This window comes from Silurus meridionalis, chromosome 1 (assembly GCF_014805685.1).
Source record: "Silurus meridionalis isolate SWU-2019-XX chromosome 1, ASM1480568v1, whole genome shotgun sequence".
Lineage (NCBI taxonomy): Eukaryota > Metazoa > Chordata > Actinopteri > Siluriformes > Siluridae > Silurus > Silurus meridionalis.
The window spans coordinates 6823092-6841521 of NC_060884.1; the positions used below are offsets into that span (position 1 = coordinate 6823092).

At 38.0% G+C, this 18430-nt stretch overlaps 1 protein-coding gene across 4 annotated transcripts in view; it reads right to left on the minus strand.

Moving 5' to 3' along the window:
- Positions 1-18430, minus strand: part of cacnb4b (calcium channel, voltage-dependent, beta 4b subunit) — a 31978-nt gene that overhangs the window by 9708 nt on the left and 3840 nt on the right. For 3 of the 4 annotated variants that reach the window (XM_046856811.1, XM_046856831.1, XM_046856822.1), the window contains exons 3-5: positions 3151-3282; positions 2725-2847; positions 1716-1843 (exon numbers count right to left, since the gene is read on the minus strand). In XM_046856811.1, the coding sequence (XP_046712767.1) occupies positions 1716-1843; positions 2725-2847; positions 3151-3282 (383 nt within the window). Of the gene's footprint in view, positions 1-1715; positions 1844-2724; positions 2848-3150; positions 3283-8185; positions 8785-18430 lie in introns of those variants that run through there. The other variant, XM_046856840.1, reaches the window with a different exon arrangement.

Sequence of the window (18430 nt, forward strand, 5' to 3'; positions counted from 1 at the left end):
CCATGTGTAGAAGTTTCCAAGTCATGTTTTTCATCAATTTGCCAAATATGATAATAAATAGTTTAAGCCCAACTTTAAAAATCAGCTGCAATGAATGTTTTTACATTCCAAAAACAATGTCAACTCAATAGATATAAATTATATGCACCAAATTTCCTATAATCTATAATAACACAGTAATAATATCACTGTCTACCTATATATATATATATATATATATATATATATATATATATATATATATATATATATATATATATATACATACAGTACAGACCAAAGCAGTAATCTAAGCAAAAGGTGGCTACTTTGAAGAACCTACAATATGACATATTTTTAGTTCACTTTTTTGTTATGTATATAATTCCACATGTGTTAATTCATAGTTTTGATGCCTTCAGTGTGACTCTACAATTTTTATAGTCATGAAAATAAAGAAAACTGTTTGAATGAGAAGGTGTGTCCAAACTTTTGGTCTGTACTGTATATATATATATATATATACACACACATACACACTACATATATCTATATAGAGCATTTGATTTTCTTAGAACATAATGCAATTAAGTAAATAAAATACTTTCAGAAACCAAACCAAACTTTTTTTGTCTGTGCAAAACAAAAAGCAGGAAAATGTTTTGCAGTTTCTTGACAATTATTAAAGCAGAAAAAACACAACAAAAAAGCAGTAACAATGTACTTATATTTGACAAAAAAAAATTGCTTAAATTTTTTTTTTATTATATATATATATATATATATATATATATATATATATATATATATATATATATATTAGGGCTGTCAAAGTTAACACTAACACAAATTCATTTTAATTCATTAACACACAAGTAATGCAGTGCACATTTATATTTTGCCATTTTTATTACAAATATAAATAAATATAAAGAAGCCGAAATTAAAATAGATAAACTCCACCGAAAATTATTTTTAATCACTAAACATTGCCTTCCCAGACAATTTTAGCATTTTGACCTCTCCTCAGCCACACTTACCACGAACTAAGGGAAAGCAGCTGGAACCATAACATAAATCTTTAAGGAGCCACATACCATATTTTACAATTAAAACAAACACAAAAAAAAAATTTTTTTACATATAAAAATAGAAACATGACATCTCAAAGGAAATTAACAATAAAAGAATACATTCCAGAGTGTAATTAATATATATATATATATATATATATATATATATATATATATATATATATATATATATATATATATATATATATATATATATATATATATATATATATATATATATATATATATATATATATATATATATATATATATATATATATATATATATATATATATATATATATATATATATGTAATATCTATTACAATTGGTGTATTTAAAGCTTTATGTAAAGTATTAAGGTCTAGTTAGAACAGATATAAATGTGTGATTAAGATGCAATTAAATATTTATTCGATTGACAGCCCTAATATATAGACTGTATATTAAATATATATATACTGTGTATATATATATATATATATATATATATATATATATATATATATATATATATATATATATGTGTGTGTGTGTGTGTGTGGGTGTGTGTGTGTGTGTATGTATGTATGTATGTATGTGTGTGTATATATATACACCCTAGCGTTTTGTGGAAAACCAAATGCTCTAATGTAAGTCTCTAATACCCTCTCGGCCCTTACCCTTGAACACGGCTCTTTTTCTGCTCCAGTTGGGCTCGGATGTGTTCCAGCTTCAGAGGGCTGGGAATGAAGCCAATCTCACAGCCCTCTTTCACCAGCCGCCCAATCCACCAGTCGTTATTGAACTTCTACAATTTCGTGAAGTAAAAGACAAAGAAATGTCAAGTTTTTTTTTGTTAAACAGAATTTTACTGTGACTAAAACGAATACATCTGAAATTAAAGGAGTAAGAAAGTAAGCATCTTTTCATTGGTTTTGATGTGTTTCATATACCACAACACCAAAAGATATTACAATATGACATGCTTGGGAAAACTTCACAGATGGGTTCACCAATATGTTTCAAGTTCACAGTTACTATAGCTTTCTGTTAATATACTCAACATCAATGTACATTTTGCCCTCTATTATATTTAGTTCTACTTGGATGATACTGGCCTTTACTGGCCTTTAGTAAATTAAAACCATGGTTCTCATTTTTATCGCAAGTCAGCACTGTGAACTTTTATTCTGCGGTGATACCCTTTTGGTTTTTTAAGATTTTGTTCCATTTTCCTTCCTGATTTAGTCCCCAACCAATTCCCACCTATTCCAACAGAACTGCCAGTTTCTCTTTTGACCCTCAGCTTTTGAATCTCACAACCTTTAATGACCTGGAAGAAAATTGAAAGCCGCATTGGAACACCAATAGATAACTGATTGTGTTTCGATCTCATTTTATCATATTTTGTCAATTTCGTTTTTTTAATTCATACTGTATTATATTCTAAGTAATAAAACACAGTTAATTTATTTTAATACAATAATACAGTTTAATTAATTGTCTATTGTATCCTCAGAAACATATTTTTTTAGCCAATATCACATCTGTAACGCATCATATGTACATATGTACACAACACTAATAATGCATTGGTGACCTAATGATAGGTATTTTATATTAGACAAACTACTGAGATTTCTATTGGTTGCAGTCATCATTATGACTAATGAACCAATGCCACCATACCTCTTTGATATGCAGGAAGTCCTTAGCATCAAATGAAATGGCTGTTCCTGGCACAGGCACATCTTCATCCAGCGCGCCACAATAACTGACATTAGTCTTCACGGCGAAGGCCACCGCTTTGGCCTGTAACATCACACATACATTAATGACAGCAGTCACATAATAAAACCTGGACAAACGTAATCATAAACACAGGTATGTTAATTATGATCCAGGATCTAACACTACATCTAGGTACAACTGTGACATTTAACCTTGTATAATGCAGAACACAACACATTATGAACGTGATCTGTGTCATGCATTGAGTTAAAACTTAAAAAAGCATCAGTGGCATAATGGAAAGTATGAAAATGTTGGTCAAAAGCAATCATACAGAGTGGATTAGGAAACTGTAAAAGGTAGCATTGTATAGTGTAGACTAACCTTTGCCCTCTCCAGCTGTACGGCGGCCTGCTGCTCCCGTTCTTGCCGGCCTTGGCTCCCCACATCCTGCCTCTCCTCCTCCAATGACACATCAGAATCGGATGGCCTGCTAGTGTAGGAATCAGCTGAGCCCTGAAAAGAAATTAGACAATGTACAATGTACTCAAGCAATGCATGTTTCTGTACCCTTGAGAGATTGAACTGTGAGGTTATTTCAAGCTGAGGCAATTCAAACTGTTATACATTAAGTAAGTTTCATTTCACACTATTATATCCACACTTATTAGGAAAATCATAAACTTTACAGCATCAAAACTTAAGCTCTTCAACAGTCCTGAAAGAGAAAGAACCAGAATCTTAATACGGCAAAAAATCCTGCATTTACTTGTTGAAATATAATTTTCTAATCATCCACTTTCTTTTTTTTGACTATTTAACCACAGAAAGTACAACCAATGGCAATAGATATCCAAATACACAGTAAATATTATGCCACTTCATATGTTCTTCCACCCACAACCTTTTAATCCCATTAATAGTAAAAAAGAAAAAAGCAAAGAAAACGATGACTCATGAATAGACTAATATACCTCTCTATTTCTGTTTTCTGAGATCTCCATTATAAAGAACATTTTAAGCTGACTTCATTAACTCCCGTTCACATGACTAAATCTTGAGTGCAAGGATCAAGTACATTAAATAGTCTTTCAATAAGATCATATTGCATTCCTGCCATATTTCCATCCTACTACTGTCTAAGCCAACACATGCAGTACCTTCTCAGGTCCATGAAAGACCTTGCAATACAAAATCTGTACGTTTTCATCTGGCATCTCCATCAGGTCTTGAGAAAGCTCCATCGTCAAGATTCAAGAAAGAGAGAAGCGGCTAGAATAGGTCTTAATCAAACCTCAAAAAAAAAAAAAGTCAATCGACTGTATCTTGATTTTGAATAAGTAAGTTAATGAAAGAGGTGCTATGAGCAAGCTCACAAGTTGTGGATTAATATGAACTCTTGGTGAAGGAGTTCTGTTCTAAAAATCCAACAGGAAAAGACATTAGCTCAAGTCAGTGAAAATTAGCGGTGGGGTCAATATTGCATTAGTGAGAGAGAAAAAGCCTTGCAGTCGACTAAAAAAAAACACATACTCCAACACACCAGCCATGTCAAAGCATTTTTTCCTCAGCTCAGGCTTACTTCAGCAGGGACCCAATTGAGTACGGCAAGTCCAATCACAAAACGCCTGATTCGGGAAATGAGAACTGCACATGCATGCTTATCTTTCACCCCCAGAAGTGATGATTCTGGGAAAAATAACTGAGATTCAAATAAACGTCCTTCATTCTTTGATTTCAATGAGATAACACTGTATTTTGCTGCAAAATGACATCTATGGGTCAGCTGATGCATTTTACGGGCTTAAAACATAATTAATAATGCTGTTCTTGTGCCTTCCACATATACAGTATCCTAGATTTACTCCTTCCCTACTTTCTATTGACTGATGTGCTTATTTAATAATGTGATTTTAGAGCAATTTGGTATTTTGTATCTAAATACGGATTTAGAGTTTTTCACTTTCTTTTTTTAAGTCTATGATGGGCAAAGTATAGGACTTTGTAAAACAATGGTGGCATTCACTAAAGGAATAATTCAGCATTTTTCAACCTAACCTCTCTCTTCAGCGCTTGCAGCACACGCCGTTGCCAGAGGCAATAATTTAACACTTTTCCCTTTGGGGTTAAAAAAAATGGAACAGAAAATCTGATTACTTGAAACTTTGAGTTTATAATGAAAGTCTACGTGCAGTTGTCGACTATTAATCACGTTTCAGTGATTTAACAGGTTAATACAGGTGCTTAAGTTGATTTTCTCATGGCCAATTCGGCTTATAAACAGTACCATTATATATTTCACAACTCAGAGATGTCCATATTTTTCCTTGAGAAGAGTTAGTTGTCTTGGGTTTTTCAATAGTCTATACCCTTGCCATTAATATATAAATGGCATATAATACATATAAAACAGTGTCCAGTTATGATTTTTGAAATTCTCACCAATTCTCTAAGCACACAATCATTTTTTATCCCTGATAGCCTTGTATGGGATTGTGGTTTTCTGACTACTCTTTCACTTATCCTTTGAATTTCTGGTCATTTGATGCCTGATTATGTTTTGACCCTTATATGCTTAAGTGTGTTTGTTTTGGATTTCATATAAATTTTTCAAGCTTCACTCGAGTCCACAGGTTTAGGAAATACTTTTCTTGCACCCTACTGAATACTTTACCTACAGCTTTATTGGATTCTAATTAAACTCCCTTTCGTCGCTGCTCACATCGGTGCTCTATGTGGTGATTCCTTAAGCAAGGACTTAATACAAAGTTCACACCAAGTCTATCTCCTTCCTTTTCACTACATCTAATCGTAAACACTCATGTCTCATGCACAATGTCAGAAACCTTCAAGTTTGAGCTTTCATTGTCAAAATGAATACTGATTTATTTCATGCCAGGCAATAAAAAAAGCCCACAGAATAAGGAAGTCAAATATGACAGATTATGTAAAGGAGACTCTAGGATACAGTCAACCCCCAACTTCATTCTGAAAATAGGGGCTTCAGATTCTGCACTGTTTACATGAAGAAATGTGGATTTTTACTACCCTTGGTACCACAGGGATATGAAAATTTGGGTAGCAGACATGTTCACTAAACAAAATACACAACATATACAGCCTGTGCTGAAAGGGCAATAGACTAAAAAAAGTGTTTATCCCAACTTCTGGTCACTACGAATACTTAGTAATGTCCTTGGCCCTTCCACCCCCAGTCCCCCAGCCCTGAGTGGGAACACATTAACCATGTATGTATGCATGCTACACATCAGAATATGCCCAATCATCTCTAATCAGCCCTAACCTCCTGATCAGCTATCTGCATGTCTGGTAGAATATAACCAAATCCCCACTGTCTATGGTCATGCTCATAGCATTTAATTTTAATTAAATACACCCAATGTTATACTGTTATATATCTGATTTACTAGTAATAGTGTTCAACCTCTTCTCAAATGACTGATTGCTATGTACAAAGCTATTTCTTGATAATATAATTTTAGAGCACTTTATAGATTTTACAGTATCCTTGAAGATGTCTCATGTCTGAAAAGCTTACTTTTAATGAAAAGGAACATCAGTCTCTTCTCTGGTAATCACAGTGGTTAACGCTGTGCCCTACAGCTGATATAGTGCAAGAGAAATTTGGTTCAATCTCAAAGACATGCCTCTATTTACATCTTAAGTCTGGACAAGGGTTTCACTATTACATTTTTCAGTATTAGCTACTAATTACTTCGCCCTACACAAATTTAAAAATAGTCCCACAAAGTCTTACACTTTAAAAGATTTTGGGATGAGACAGATAAGACAGAATGTTTTCTCAAATCTATTCTTGTAGTTATCAAGCTTGGCAACACCTTTTTATTTCTGCTTGTCCATGGTCCATTGAGAAGGAAAATGAAACACTTCCTTGTTTACATCAAGCTTTGTTTTCAGAGGTTAAAGAAACTTTTTATCTAGCACTATGGTCTGTCTGGAAGAAGCCTAAAGAAAGGGCTTCCCTCTCCAAGTGGGCCACATTAATTAAGCTAACAACCTAAATAATAATTAAAAAAAAGCTTTTACCATTCTGGTAATGCATATAACCACATATTCCTGCATGTGAAATAATCCCATGGGTAAAATATTTATATACAGATTTAGTGGACAAATCAGAAACCTAGGTGTTCAGGTCAAGCAGATTTCATGTCCAGTCAATTTTTTTGTCTTCCTTTGTTTCTGTTTGTTTGCTTTATTGCCCTTAACTAGCAAGCCATCCAGGTTTGTGAGCTTTCAAACCACAGGACTGGACAGAACATTATAACTTGTAAATGTACTTGAAAATGTATGGTTTGTTCACCTTTGAGAAAGACATAAATGTTTATTTTGAATACATTTTTATTCAAAGAGCATACTGGTCAAGCTCAAAGTCCTAAGTCTTAAATCCACAACCTTGAATATATTGTCGCACAATCTTTTCCCCCTAACTACCCAAAAGTGCCCTTTCATTACAGCCTTTTCTTTCTGTCTTGTTCAGTACAGGTAAACATCTATTTTGCTACAGATAATACTTTCTGTAATTTTTAAAATGTTTGGCTCACTTAGGCTTAAAGCTAATGCCTATCTGCATAACAGTAGATTACGACCATTCTGGTCTTTATGCCACAGACGCGCAAGACACTTCTACGTGTCTGTGGCAATTTGGATAAGAATTTGAACACTGAAATACATATACAGAACCGTCATGCATCACTGTCCAAAATATCTTCAAAATCGTGACAACACACAGGGAATGTTACATCACACCACATGACACACGAGCAGAATTCACGTAGCGCCTAGCTGACACACACGTTGCTTTTTCTGTCGTTTTGCTCTATAGCAGGTGTTCAAGGGGGTCATGTGAACCATGTGACTCATTTCACTCACCACATCATCACCTGGCGATTTGAGCCCGGAAATAAGACTCTTGTTCTTTAACACAGCCACTGGAAATGAAGCTCTCTGAGAGCCAGAGCCCTTATCATGATATATAAGGCAACCCTATAGTTTAAAAAATAAGAATGATGCAAATGTTTGCACTGCAGAGAAATAAGTGTTTTTTTTTTTCTTTTATATATGAGCTAAAAATAACACACACGCGCATATATATATATATATATATATATATATATATATATATATATATATATATATATATATATATATATATATATATTCAGGCTCCATTGAACATGACCGGCTGACTGCATCTCTGAATATCGCGTTTTAATGAATCTCCCAAGGCCTGTGTGTGTGCAGCACAGCTGAGCCAGTGCTTGTCGCACACCTACAAGAGCAGCAGCAGCATCAGCAGTCAGAATACACACATAGACTTTAACACAAAAAATCTCAGTCAGGAAAAAGTAAAGAATTTAACAGAAACCTTCACACTCACCGCCTCCGAGTCTTCAAATCCATGCAGGTACAAATTGTCATACATGGAGGTTTGCTATTCCAGAGATATCCTCTTCAAGAACAGAAGGAAAAAAAAGACAGAGAGGGGAGGAGGTGGAGATGGAGAGGTGGGGGAGGAGGAAGGAGTCACAACCAACACCACCACCACAAAAAAAAAGGGTTGATGAGGGGGATGACGATTCCCTCGCTCACTAGAGAAAGGATGAGGGGGGGAAAAAGGCAAAAGATGCTGATTGAAAATAGAAAGGAGAATGAGAGAAAGGAAGAAATAGAAAGAAAGAGAGAGTGAGAGAGTAGAGGAGAAAGAAGGCAGGCCCCGTACAGAAGGCTTGGCCTGCAGCTCGGAGAAGATCCCTCGTTCAGCCTCCGATTCTCTCACATCCTCAGGCTGGGAGAAGCTCCCCGGAGGCTGCACGATGCTTCCATTTCATTATCCTTTAGTACACACACGCATACATGCACATGCACACGCGTATGGCTCCGCGCACCACCGACAAACAGATAGACAGAGAGAGGGGGACAGATAGAGAAAGAGAGAAACGAGAGGGAGCGAAAGAGAGAACCCTTCCTCAATCTGAGACTGATGACACACTTGGTTAGCTCAATCCTGATTGGCTAAGCAGGTGATGACGCATATTCTCCTTGGCTGTGGAGCGGTAGATATTCTCTGATGGTTTTCAATGTACAGTAATAAGCATCATTTGCTCTTGTGTAGTCCACTCTGTTACACTGCACCGACCGCAGATTAAATCCGACAACACAACCTGGGCTATCACTGATGAATAGAAAGAATTGCAGTTTGCCAAAAAAACATGAAAGTGTTGTCACTAGATCACCTGGGATAAGTGTTTCAGAATATTTTTTCCGATATATATGTTCCGGTAAATAAATAAACATTAGTACATAATTGTTTTTCATTTCTTAATATTTACAATTCAACGCATAACATATAGAACATACCATTAATTTGAACCCACTCATTTTTGAGTGATTAAAAATATTGGAACACGTGACTGACAATGAATTTCCTGCTGCTCATGTGTATCCTGTTAGTTTAAATTTTGTTTAAATGTTGTTGCTGTTGGTTTTATCTCTGAAGACTGAATTTGCTAAAAAATAGAATGCACATTTAGACCAGAAAGCTGTCTATGGGAGAAAAAAGAAAGCCACTTTAAAGCTGAGAAATTGGGAAAATCAATTAAAACAATTTCACAAGCATTAGATATAGATATAAAACAATTTCTGGTGTTGGTTACCAACAACCAGACATCGAATAGGTCAGCCAAGAAAAGTTGATTAAAAAAAACTTTGAGAGACATAAAACCAACATAAAACATTTCCAAACTCAACTTTTACTACTAACGTGAAATGAATTTGCTCTTGCATGAAATTTGATACAATGGAATAAAACGGTATTTGAAAAAACTAAATAGAATGTTGAATGGTAAATAAATGTGTTCCAAAATATAATTTCATATTGGTAACATTGTACTTATGCAATAGTCTTTCTTGTTCTTGGAGTGGATTGGAGTGGAGGGGAGTGAAGTTGATGACCTCTCAATCAAGGCAGGCCACAAACTATAAGTTGATGTCTGTTTCTTTACTTAACGTACCCCAACTTAATCATAAAAAGTTGCACTTAAATCTACGGTTGTCTGCGACTTACTGTTATCAGGAGAGTCTGGGGTTAGATACGTGTTATTGGCTGTAACTTCATGATTTATTTTGTTAATTACTTCTGTGGAACCAAATGCTAAAGCACCAGATTTTTACTCTACCATCCTTTTTCCTCAAATGCATATGGAGAGGAAAGTAAATATAGATTGACTAAGCACATACTGTTTATAAAAGACAAATGACAATAAAAGTTGTTTTGTTTGGTGTTACTGTTTTTTGTATTAAGTGGTTAACAATTTTCACAAACCTCCTTTCTCCTAATGCTCTCCTGCACTTCCTCATTCCACCACCACGTCTTTTTGTCTTCCTTTCTTTTTCCAGATGTCACACCAAGTACCTTCCTAGCAGTCTCCCTTAACACTTCTGCGGTAGTAGAACAATCATCCAGCACCTCTTCATCACCACCGAGCCCATGTCTGACCTCTTCCTTGAATCTTACACTGCAGTCTTCCTTCTTCAGTTTCCACCATCTTATTCTTTTTTCAGTCTTTACTTTCCTCCACTTCTACCTCACCTCCAAAGCCATCCTACAGACCACCATCCCATGCTGTTTAGCTACACTGTCCCCTGCCAACACCTTACAGTCTCCAATCTCCTTCAGGTTGCATCTCCTACATAGAACATAAAGTCCACCTGTGTGCACCTTCCTCCACTCTTATACATCACCCTATGACCCTCTGCCCTTCCACATTCCTATCCTTAAGGCCATACCTACCCATAACCTCCTCATCACCTCTGTTCCCTTCACCAACATGCTGATTAAAGTCTGCCCCAATCACCAATCGTTCATTCCTAGATACACCTTCTACCTCTTCATCTAATTCACTCCAGAATTTTTCCTTCTTCTCCATCTCACAACCCACTTGTGAAGCATAAACACTGATGACATTTAATATCACCCCTTTAACTTCACGTTTATCACCCTATCAGAAACTCTCTTCACCTCCACTACACTCTTACTGTACTCTTCCTTCAGGACCACCCCTAAACCATTCCTCTTTCCATCCACACCATGATAGAACAGTTTAAACCCACCTCCAATGTTCCTGACCTTACTCCCTTTCCACTTGGTCTCCTGAACACACAACATGTCAGCATTTCTCTGCTCCATCATATCAGCAACAATATATTATATAAAAAAAACAGGCCAAGGTTTTGTTGTTTTGTATGTTGCTTTCTTTAACAATGAAGTAATATCTGTAGCACTCAGTGATTCTCCTCTGTCTTTCCCTTCAGACATTTTGCCTTGGTGTTCACCGGTAGTCTACCTGACATGAACCATGTGAACCAGCTTCCGACCATGTGCCTTTAAATTTTTTAATTTTTATTTAGTTGTCACTGTTGCTTTTGTGCAGAAGATACATACGTTTTTTTTTTTATTTATTCAATTTGAAGTTTTTAAGACTATTTTTTTTTTTAAAGTCCCACAAATTATTTTATTTTCCCACAACCCGCACATGTAAGTATTTTACCACCCGCACCGGCATTTACCAAACCATCTTTTCCAGTGCCGTACTCGTCTCCTAAAAAATTGTGCCTGGTGTCCTGCCAGTAAAGTTAGCAAGCACAGTGACTGTGCCATGTACTTGTACATCCTCTAAAAGATAGACATTGTTAGTCGCTCCATCTCCCTCAGCAATGAAATTTAAGGAGGCAGAAATAAAGTGCCGATTTTGATGGAGATGTTTGGCCACTAAAGACTCTATGGCTGGGGGTCTGGCCAACACCAGCTCTCCCATTCCTTGAATCTCTAGCTTGGAACACCCTTTAGCAGAGAGCTTGCTTGACATTCCCTTCATGCAAGCCAGCACAGTGGCCAGGAGTTGTCTCGCTAAGGGTTAAGCAGGCGGTAGCCTTTTTCCATCATAAGAACCCTCTCTATACTTCTGCTTCAAGCTAAGCCTAGAACTGTCTTCCTCATCATCGTCCTCCATGTCTAAATCAAGGAGGTCATCACCCTCTGCATCCTCTTCACCTGGTCCTTTCTCCTCCTTAGCGAAAAGATTCTCAAACAAAGTTGGAATGTGCAGTGATTTGGCCTCCATTATGTCTGCCCAGCTCGTGGTAGCTCCCAACTGATGGTCAGCAGCCGTATATACCCCCAGACAACATATTTCTTGTTGGTTAGCCACAACCACTTTCAGCAATATTTCTAAAATTGTCACTGGCACTGAACGCATGTTTGTGGGTCCGCAGCCTACATTTGAGCGTGTTTCAGGACCATACACTCAATGCACATCGGGTGAGGGTCCCTGCCCAAGATGGTTGCTCCACATGATGATGGACACGGGTGAGATGCAACCTTCCTGCTCTTTGAGTGATTCCCTTTGGTGGGGGGATGACAGTTGACATGGTACTCAAAAGACTTGTCACAAAACATTAGTCTGTTGATTTTCTTAGTTGGCTTGATGACATTAACTTTTAAAGTTGTTAGCCGTAGTAATTTAATACTCAATTTATCAAAGAGAATAGCAAGCCTTGACGTGGACACTATTCTGAATTTTGCGACGTCACTTACCAAGGTATGACTGATTTCATGTGCGGTGGTGAAATCCAATGATGGCCCACTTGTTGAACAGTTTAGCAAAAACTAGCAGAATCTGAATGTGCTGAGAGAGTTTGATGTAGTCCTCATGGGAATAAAGCGCAAATGACTTTGTAAGGGGTCGAAGGAAGACGTGGTCTCAAAGCGATTCCCATTGTGAAACACTGAGTAAATTAAGTAAGAAGAACTAACAAATAAGACCTAATACTCATTCTTGTATTCTCTCTGCTGCTTTGTACATACTGTATTTATCAATGCAGTTTGTTAGTTTGCCTGCTAGTTTGCATTTTCAGAATGATCCTTCTAGCCAAACATTTGAGAGATTAGGAATAATGCACTTGTTAGTCAGCCGTATCTAATTCTTTACCTTTCAAAAGCTACCTAGATATTGGCATCAAGTTTGTTTGTATGATCAGAGCTATTATCATGCTTGCTTACATTTGAGAGAGAAGGAGTAAAGCTGTTGCCATTGCTAATGTTTTCCAATGTACCTTGGTTTGTTGGTGAATGAGGCACTAATTTACCCTGACTATATCCAGTGTGATTTAAGGCAGATGTCTTTATCTTTTATGAATATTTCTATAATGTTTACTTTCATACTTTACATAAATGTTAGACTAGATAAACACATTTTTAATTCAATTTGAATGAAGGTTGTAAAGCTGCATTCAATATTTACCAGAAAATGTATTTTGACAAATAACTACAATTTAAATTGAGAATAGATTCATACACAATACAACCCCAATTCCAAGGTGACACTGGGACATGAGTGTAAAATGTCAATAATATATCAAACATATAATATGGTTAAATTAAGGAAATGTGAAATGTTTTGGATAAAATAAGGCAATTTTGATTTTGATGGCTGCAACCTATCTCTAAAAAGTTCGGATGGGGCAACAAAAGTCTGGAAAAAAGTAAGTGTTATTAAAATTAAACAGTTAGAGAAACATTTTACAACTAATTAGGTTCATTGACAACAAGTCGGTAAGATGATTGGGTATAAATAGTGTATCATAGAGAGTCTCTCAGAAGTAAAAATGGGCAGAGCCTCTCAGAAGTAATGATGGGCAGAGCTTCACCAATCTGTGAAAGACTCTGTCTACAAATTGTGGAACAATTTCAGAATTGCAAAACAATAAATATTCCATTATTTACAGTACATAATAAAGAAGAAGAAGAAGAAGACAGTACATAATATCATCAAAAGTTTCAAATTTGTAGAAATCTCTGTGCACAAAGACAAGGCTGGAAAAACAATATTGGATGCCATGATTTATGGATGGATGCCAGGATGACATGGCAAAAAGACTTTTGGAAGTGTTTTTTATGCCGTGCCACCTGTCATGGCACTCCATAAAAAACAGTCATGATTCTGTAATGGAAATCGTTAACACTTCCAAAAGTCTTTTTGCCATGTCATCCACAAATGAAAATTAAATCTCTATCATGCAAAGAAGAAGGCATGCGTGAACGTGATCCAGAATTGCCGCCATCCTCATTTAAAATGATAAAGTGGAAAACTCCTCTGTGGTCAGACAAATCAACATTTTTATTTCTTTTTGTAAATTATGGATATTATGTCCTCCGGAATAAATAAACCAGCCATTAGGGGGGCACAAGCCAGTGCACTCTTAGTGCCGGTCCCAAGCCCGGGTAAATGGGGAGGGTTGCGTTAGGAAGGGCATCCAGCGTAAAACGTGCCAAATCAAATATGCGGATCACAAATGAGAATTTCATACCGGATCGGTCGAGGCCCGGGTTAACAACGACCGCCACAGGTATCGTTAGCCGACAGGGTACCGGTGGAAATTGGGCTACTGTTGGCCAAAGGAGGAGAAGGAGAGGAGGAAGATGTCTACAGAGACGGCAGGAAAAGGAGCAGTGTAGGAGAGTAGAGGTTTGGGTTGGTACTTTAAATGTTGGTACTATGATGGGTAAAGGGAGAGAGGTAGCTGATATGATGGAGAGGAGAAAGGTAGATATGCTGTGTGTTCAGGAGACCAAGTGGAAAGGGAGTAAGGCCAGGAACATTGGAGGTGGGTTTAAACTGTTTTATCATGGTGTGGATGGGAAGAGAAATGGTGTAGGGGTGATTCTGAAGGAAGAGTACAGTAAGAGTGTAGTGAGGTGAAGAGAGTTTCTGATAGGGTGATGATCGTGAAGGTGGAAGTTGAAGGATGATGATAAATGTCATCAGTGCCTATGCTCCACAAGTTGGTTGTGAGATGGAGGAAAAGGAAAGATTCTGGAGTGAATTAGATGAAGTGGTAGATGGTGTACCTAGGAAAGAACGATTGGTGATTGGGGCAGACTTTAATGGGCATGTAGGTGAAGGAACAGAGGTGATGAGGAGGTGATGGGTAGGTATGGTTTTAAGGAGAGGAATGTGGAAGGGCAGATGGTGGTAGATTTTGCTAAAAGGATGGAAATGGCAGTGGTGAACACGTATTTTAAGAAGAAGGAGGATCATAGGGTGACGATAAGAGTGGAGGAAGGTGCACACAGGTGGACTATGTGCTATGCAGGAGATGCAACCTGAAGGAGATTGGAGACTGTAAGGTGTTGGCGGGGGACAGTGTAGCTAGACAGCATCGGATGGTGGTCTGTAGGATGGTTTTGGAGGCGAAGAAGAAGAGGAGGAAAGTAAGGATTGAAAGAAGAATAAGATGGTGGAAACTGAAGGAGGAAGAGTGTAGTGTGAGGTTCAGGGAAGAGGTCAGACAGGGGCTTGGTGGTGGTGAAGAGGTGCCGGGTGATTGGGCATCTACTGCAGGAGTGATGAGGGAGGCAGCTAGAAAAGTACTTGGTGTGACATCTGGAAATAGAAAGCAAGACAAGGAGACGTGGTGGTGGAATGAGGAAGTGCAGGAGAGCATTAGGGAAAGAGGTTGGCAAAACAGAAGTGGGATCGACAGAGTGATGAGAAAAGTAGGCAGGAGTACAAGGAGATGCGGCAGCAGGTAAAAAGGGATGTGGCGAAAGCCAAAGAAAAGGCATATGAGGAGCTGTATAAGAGGTTGGACACTAAGGAAGGAGAAAAGGATTTATACCGATTGGCCAGGCAGAGGGACCGAGCTGGGAAGGATGTACTGCAAGTTAGAGCAATAAAGGATGGAGAGGAAATGTGTTGACTAGTGAGGAGAGTGTGTTGAGAAGGTGGAGGGAGTATTTTGAGCAGCTGATGAATGAGGAAAATCACAGAGAGAGAAGGTTGGAGGATGTGGAGTTGGTGAAGCAGGATGTAGATAGGATTAGTAAGGAGAAAGTGAGAGCAGCGATTAAGAGGATGAAGAATGGAAAGTCGGTTGGACCAGAAGCGTGGAGATGTTTAGGGGAGATGGCAGTGGAGTTTTTAACCAGATTGTTTAACAGGATTCTGGAAGGGGAGAGGATGCCTGAGGAATGGAGGAGGAGTGTGCTGGTACCGATCTTTAAGCATAAGGAGATGTGCAGACCTGCAGTAACTACAGGGGAATTAAGTTGATCAGTCACACCATGAAGTTATGGGAAAGAGTAGTGGAAGCCAGGCTGAGAGAAGAGGTGACCATCTGTGAGCAACAGTATGGTTTCATGCCGAGGAAGAGCACCACAGATGCCTTATTTGCTTTGAGGATGTTGATGGAGAAGTACAGAGAAGGACAGAAGGAATTGCATTGTGTATTTGTGGATTTAGAGAAAGCGTACGACAGAGTGCCAAGAGAGGAGTTGTGGTATTGTATGAGGAAGTCAGGTGTGTCAGAGAAGTATGTGAGGGTGGTGCAGGACATGTATGAGGACAGTGTGACGGCAGTGAAGTGTGCAGTAGGTACGACAGACTGGTTCAGGGTGAAGGTTGGACTGCATCAAGGATCGGCCCTGAGCCCTTTCCTGTTTGCAGTGGTGATGGACAGGTTGACGGACGAGGTCAGACAGGAGTCTCCTGGACTATGATGTTTGCAGATGATATTGTGATTTGTGGTGAGAGTAGAGAGCAGGTTGAGAAGAGCCTGTAGAGGTGGAGATATGCGCTGGAGAGAAGGGGAATGAAAGTCAGTAGGAGTAAGACAGAGTACATGTGTGAATGAGAGGGAGGGCAGTGGAGTGATGCGGTTGCAGGGAGAAGAGGTGGAGAAGGTGGAGGAGTTCAGGTACCTGGGGTCAACAGTGCAAAGTAATGGAGAGTGTGTTAGAGAAGTAAAGAAAAGAGTGCAGGCAGGGTGGAGTGGGTGGAGAAGAGTGACAGGAGTGATTTGTGATAGTAGGGTATCTGCAAGAATGAAAGGGAAAGTTTATAGGACTGTGGTGAGACCTGCGATGTTGTATGGATTAGAGACAGTGGCATTGAGTAAAAGACAGGAGGTGGAGCTGGAGGTAGCAGAGCTGAAGATGTTAAGGTTTTCGTTGGGAGTGACGAGGATGGACAAGATTAGAAATGAGTTTATTAGAGGGACAGCACATGTAGGATGTTTTGGTGACAAGGTGAGGGAGGCGAGATTGAGATGGTTTGGACATGTGCAGAGGAGGGACATGAATTATATTGGTAGAAGAATGCTGAAGATGGAGCCACCAGGTAGGAGGAAAAGAGGAAGGCCAAGGAGGAGGTTCATGGATGTGGTGAGGGAAGACATGCAGGTAGTTGGTGTGAAAGAGGCAGATGTAGAGGACAGGGTGGTATGGAGACGGATGATCCGCTGTGGCGACCCCTAATGGGAGCAGCCGAAGAAGAAGAAGAAGAAGAAGATGTCCTCCGGAATAAAGAAGAGAGGGACCATCTTGCTTATAATCAGCACACAGCTGAAAAAGCCGCATTTCTTATTTAATGGGAGTGCATTAGTGCATGTGGAATGGGCAGATTGCTTATTTGGAAAGGTTTTAGGTTTTAGAGCAACAAATGCTTCCATCCAATAAACGTCTTTGTCAGGGAAGGCCTTGTACATTTAAGAAAGACAATGCTAACTGCATACTGGATCTGGTACAATAGCATGACTTTGAAGTAGATGAGACAGTGTGCTGAGATGGCCTGCCTGCAGTCTAGACCTTTCACCATTTGAAAACATTTGGCAAATCATGAAACAAAAAATACAACAAAGGACACCCAAAACTTTTGAGCAGTTAGAATCCAGTATCAGACACATATTGAACATAATGGTGGCAGATGATGTACATGTCAAATTTAAAAAATTGGTAAACATTGTCAAATAAAAAGAAAAGATGTTATCTAGACTGTAAAAATAGTATAAAAAAGGCTGTGTTTGTGCTGTAACTTTGTACACTTCCATGGAATTGTCTGACTTGGTTTCTGCAGAAATAAAGCCTGAAGCTTTGACATCATAACCCTGGATTCTGTACTTAGTCTTTTGTTTTTGATTGGAGTCTTTGTCTTGTTACCGAATTTGTTTGTTCTTGTTTCAATTAGCCACAACATATTCGGACAGGAGACATGATGCTACAAAGTTGTAAACATTGACACCTGTTGCAGCCATCAAATTCAAATTATTGAATTCAAATTATTATTGTAAATAGAATATGTATGTATGCAAATTTGCAAATCATTGCATTCTGTTTTTATTTACATTTTGCACATTCTCCCAATTTTTTGGAACTGGGGTTATAGTATGTTGTAGGTATGAGATGCAACATAGGTTACATGTACATGTTGAATATTCATATACTAATTTTCCAAGTCAAATTACATAAACAATAAAAATAAACAATATCTTATTCTGATAATTTCCAGCAGTGGTGTTCCGCCAGGGTCAGCAAGGCTTTCTCGGTTGGCCTAAAATCTATTGGAATCATTTAATTAAATTTTATTATATTGTTACTCATGAATATGTATTAAATTATTCCTAAAAGTCCCTTTCCTTCATTGCATAGTGTTTCTCTCAGGTGCACTGCTAAAAGGAGTGTCTGTTCTATCCAATCAGATTTCAGCAATCAAATCACTTGTTGCCAGGTACAAACGTATCTGTTCTGAGGCCTTCAAACTCTGCAAACACTTGCGGCATACAGATCATG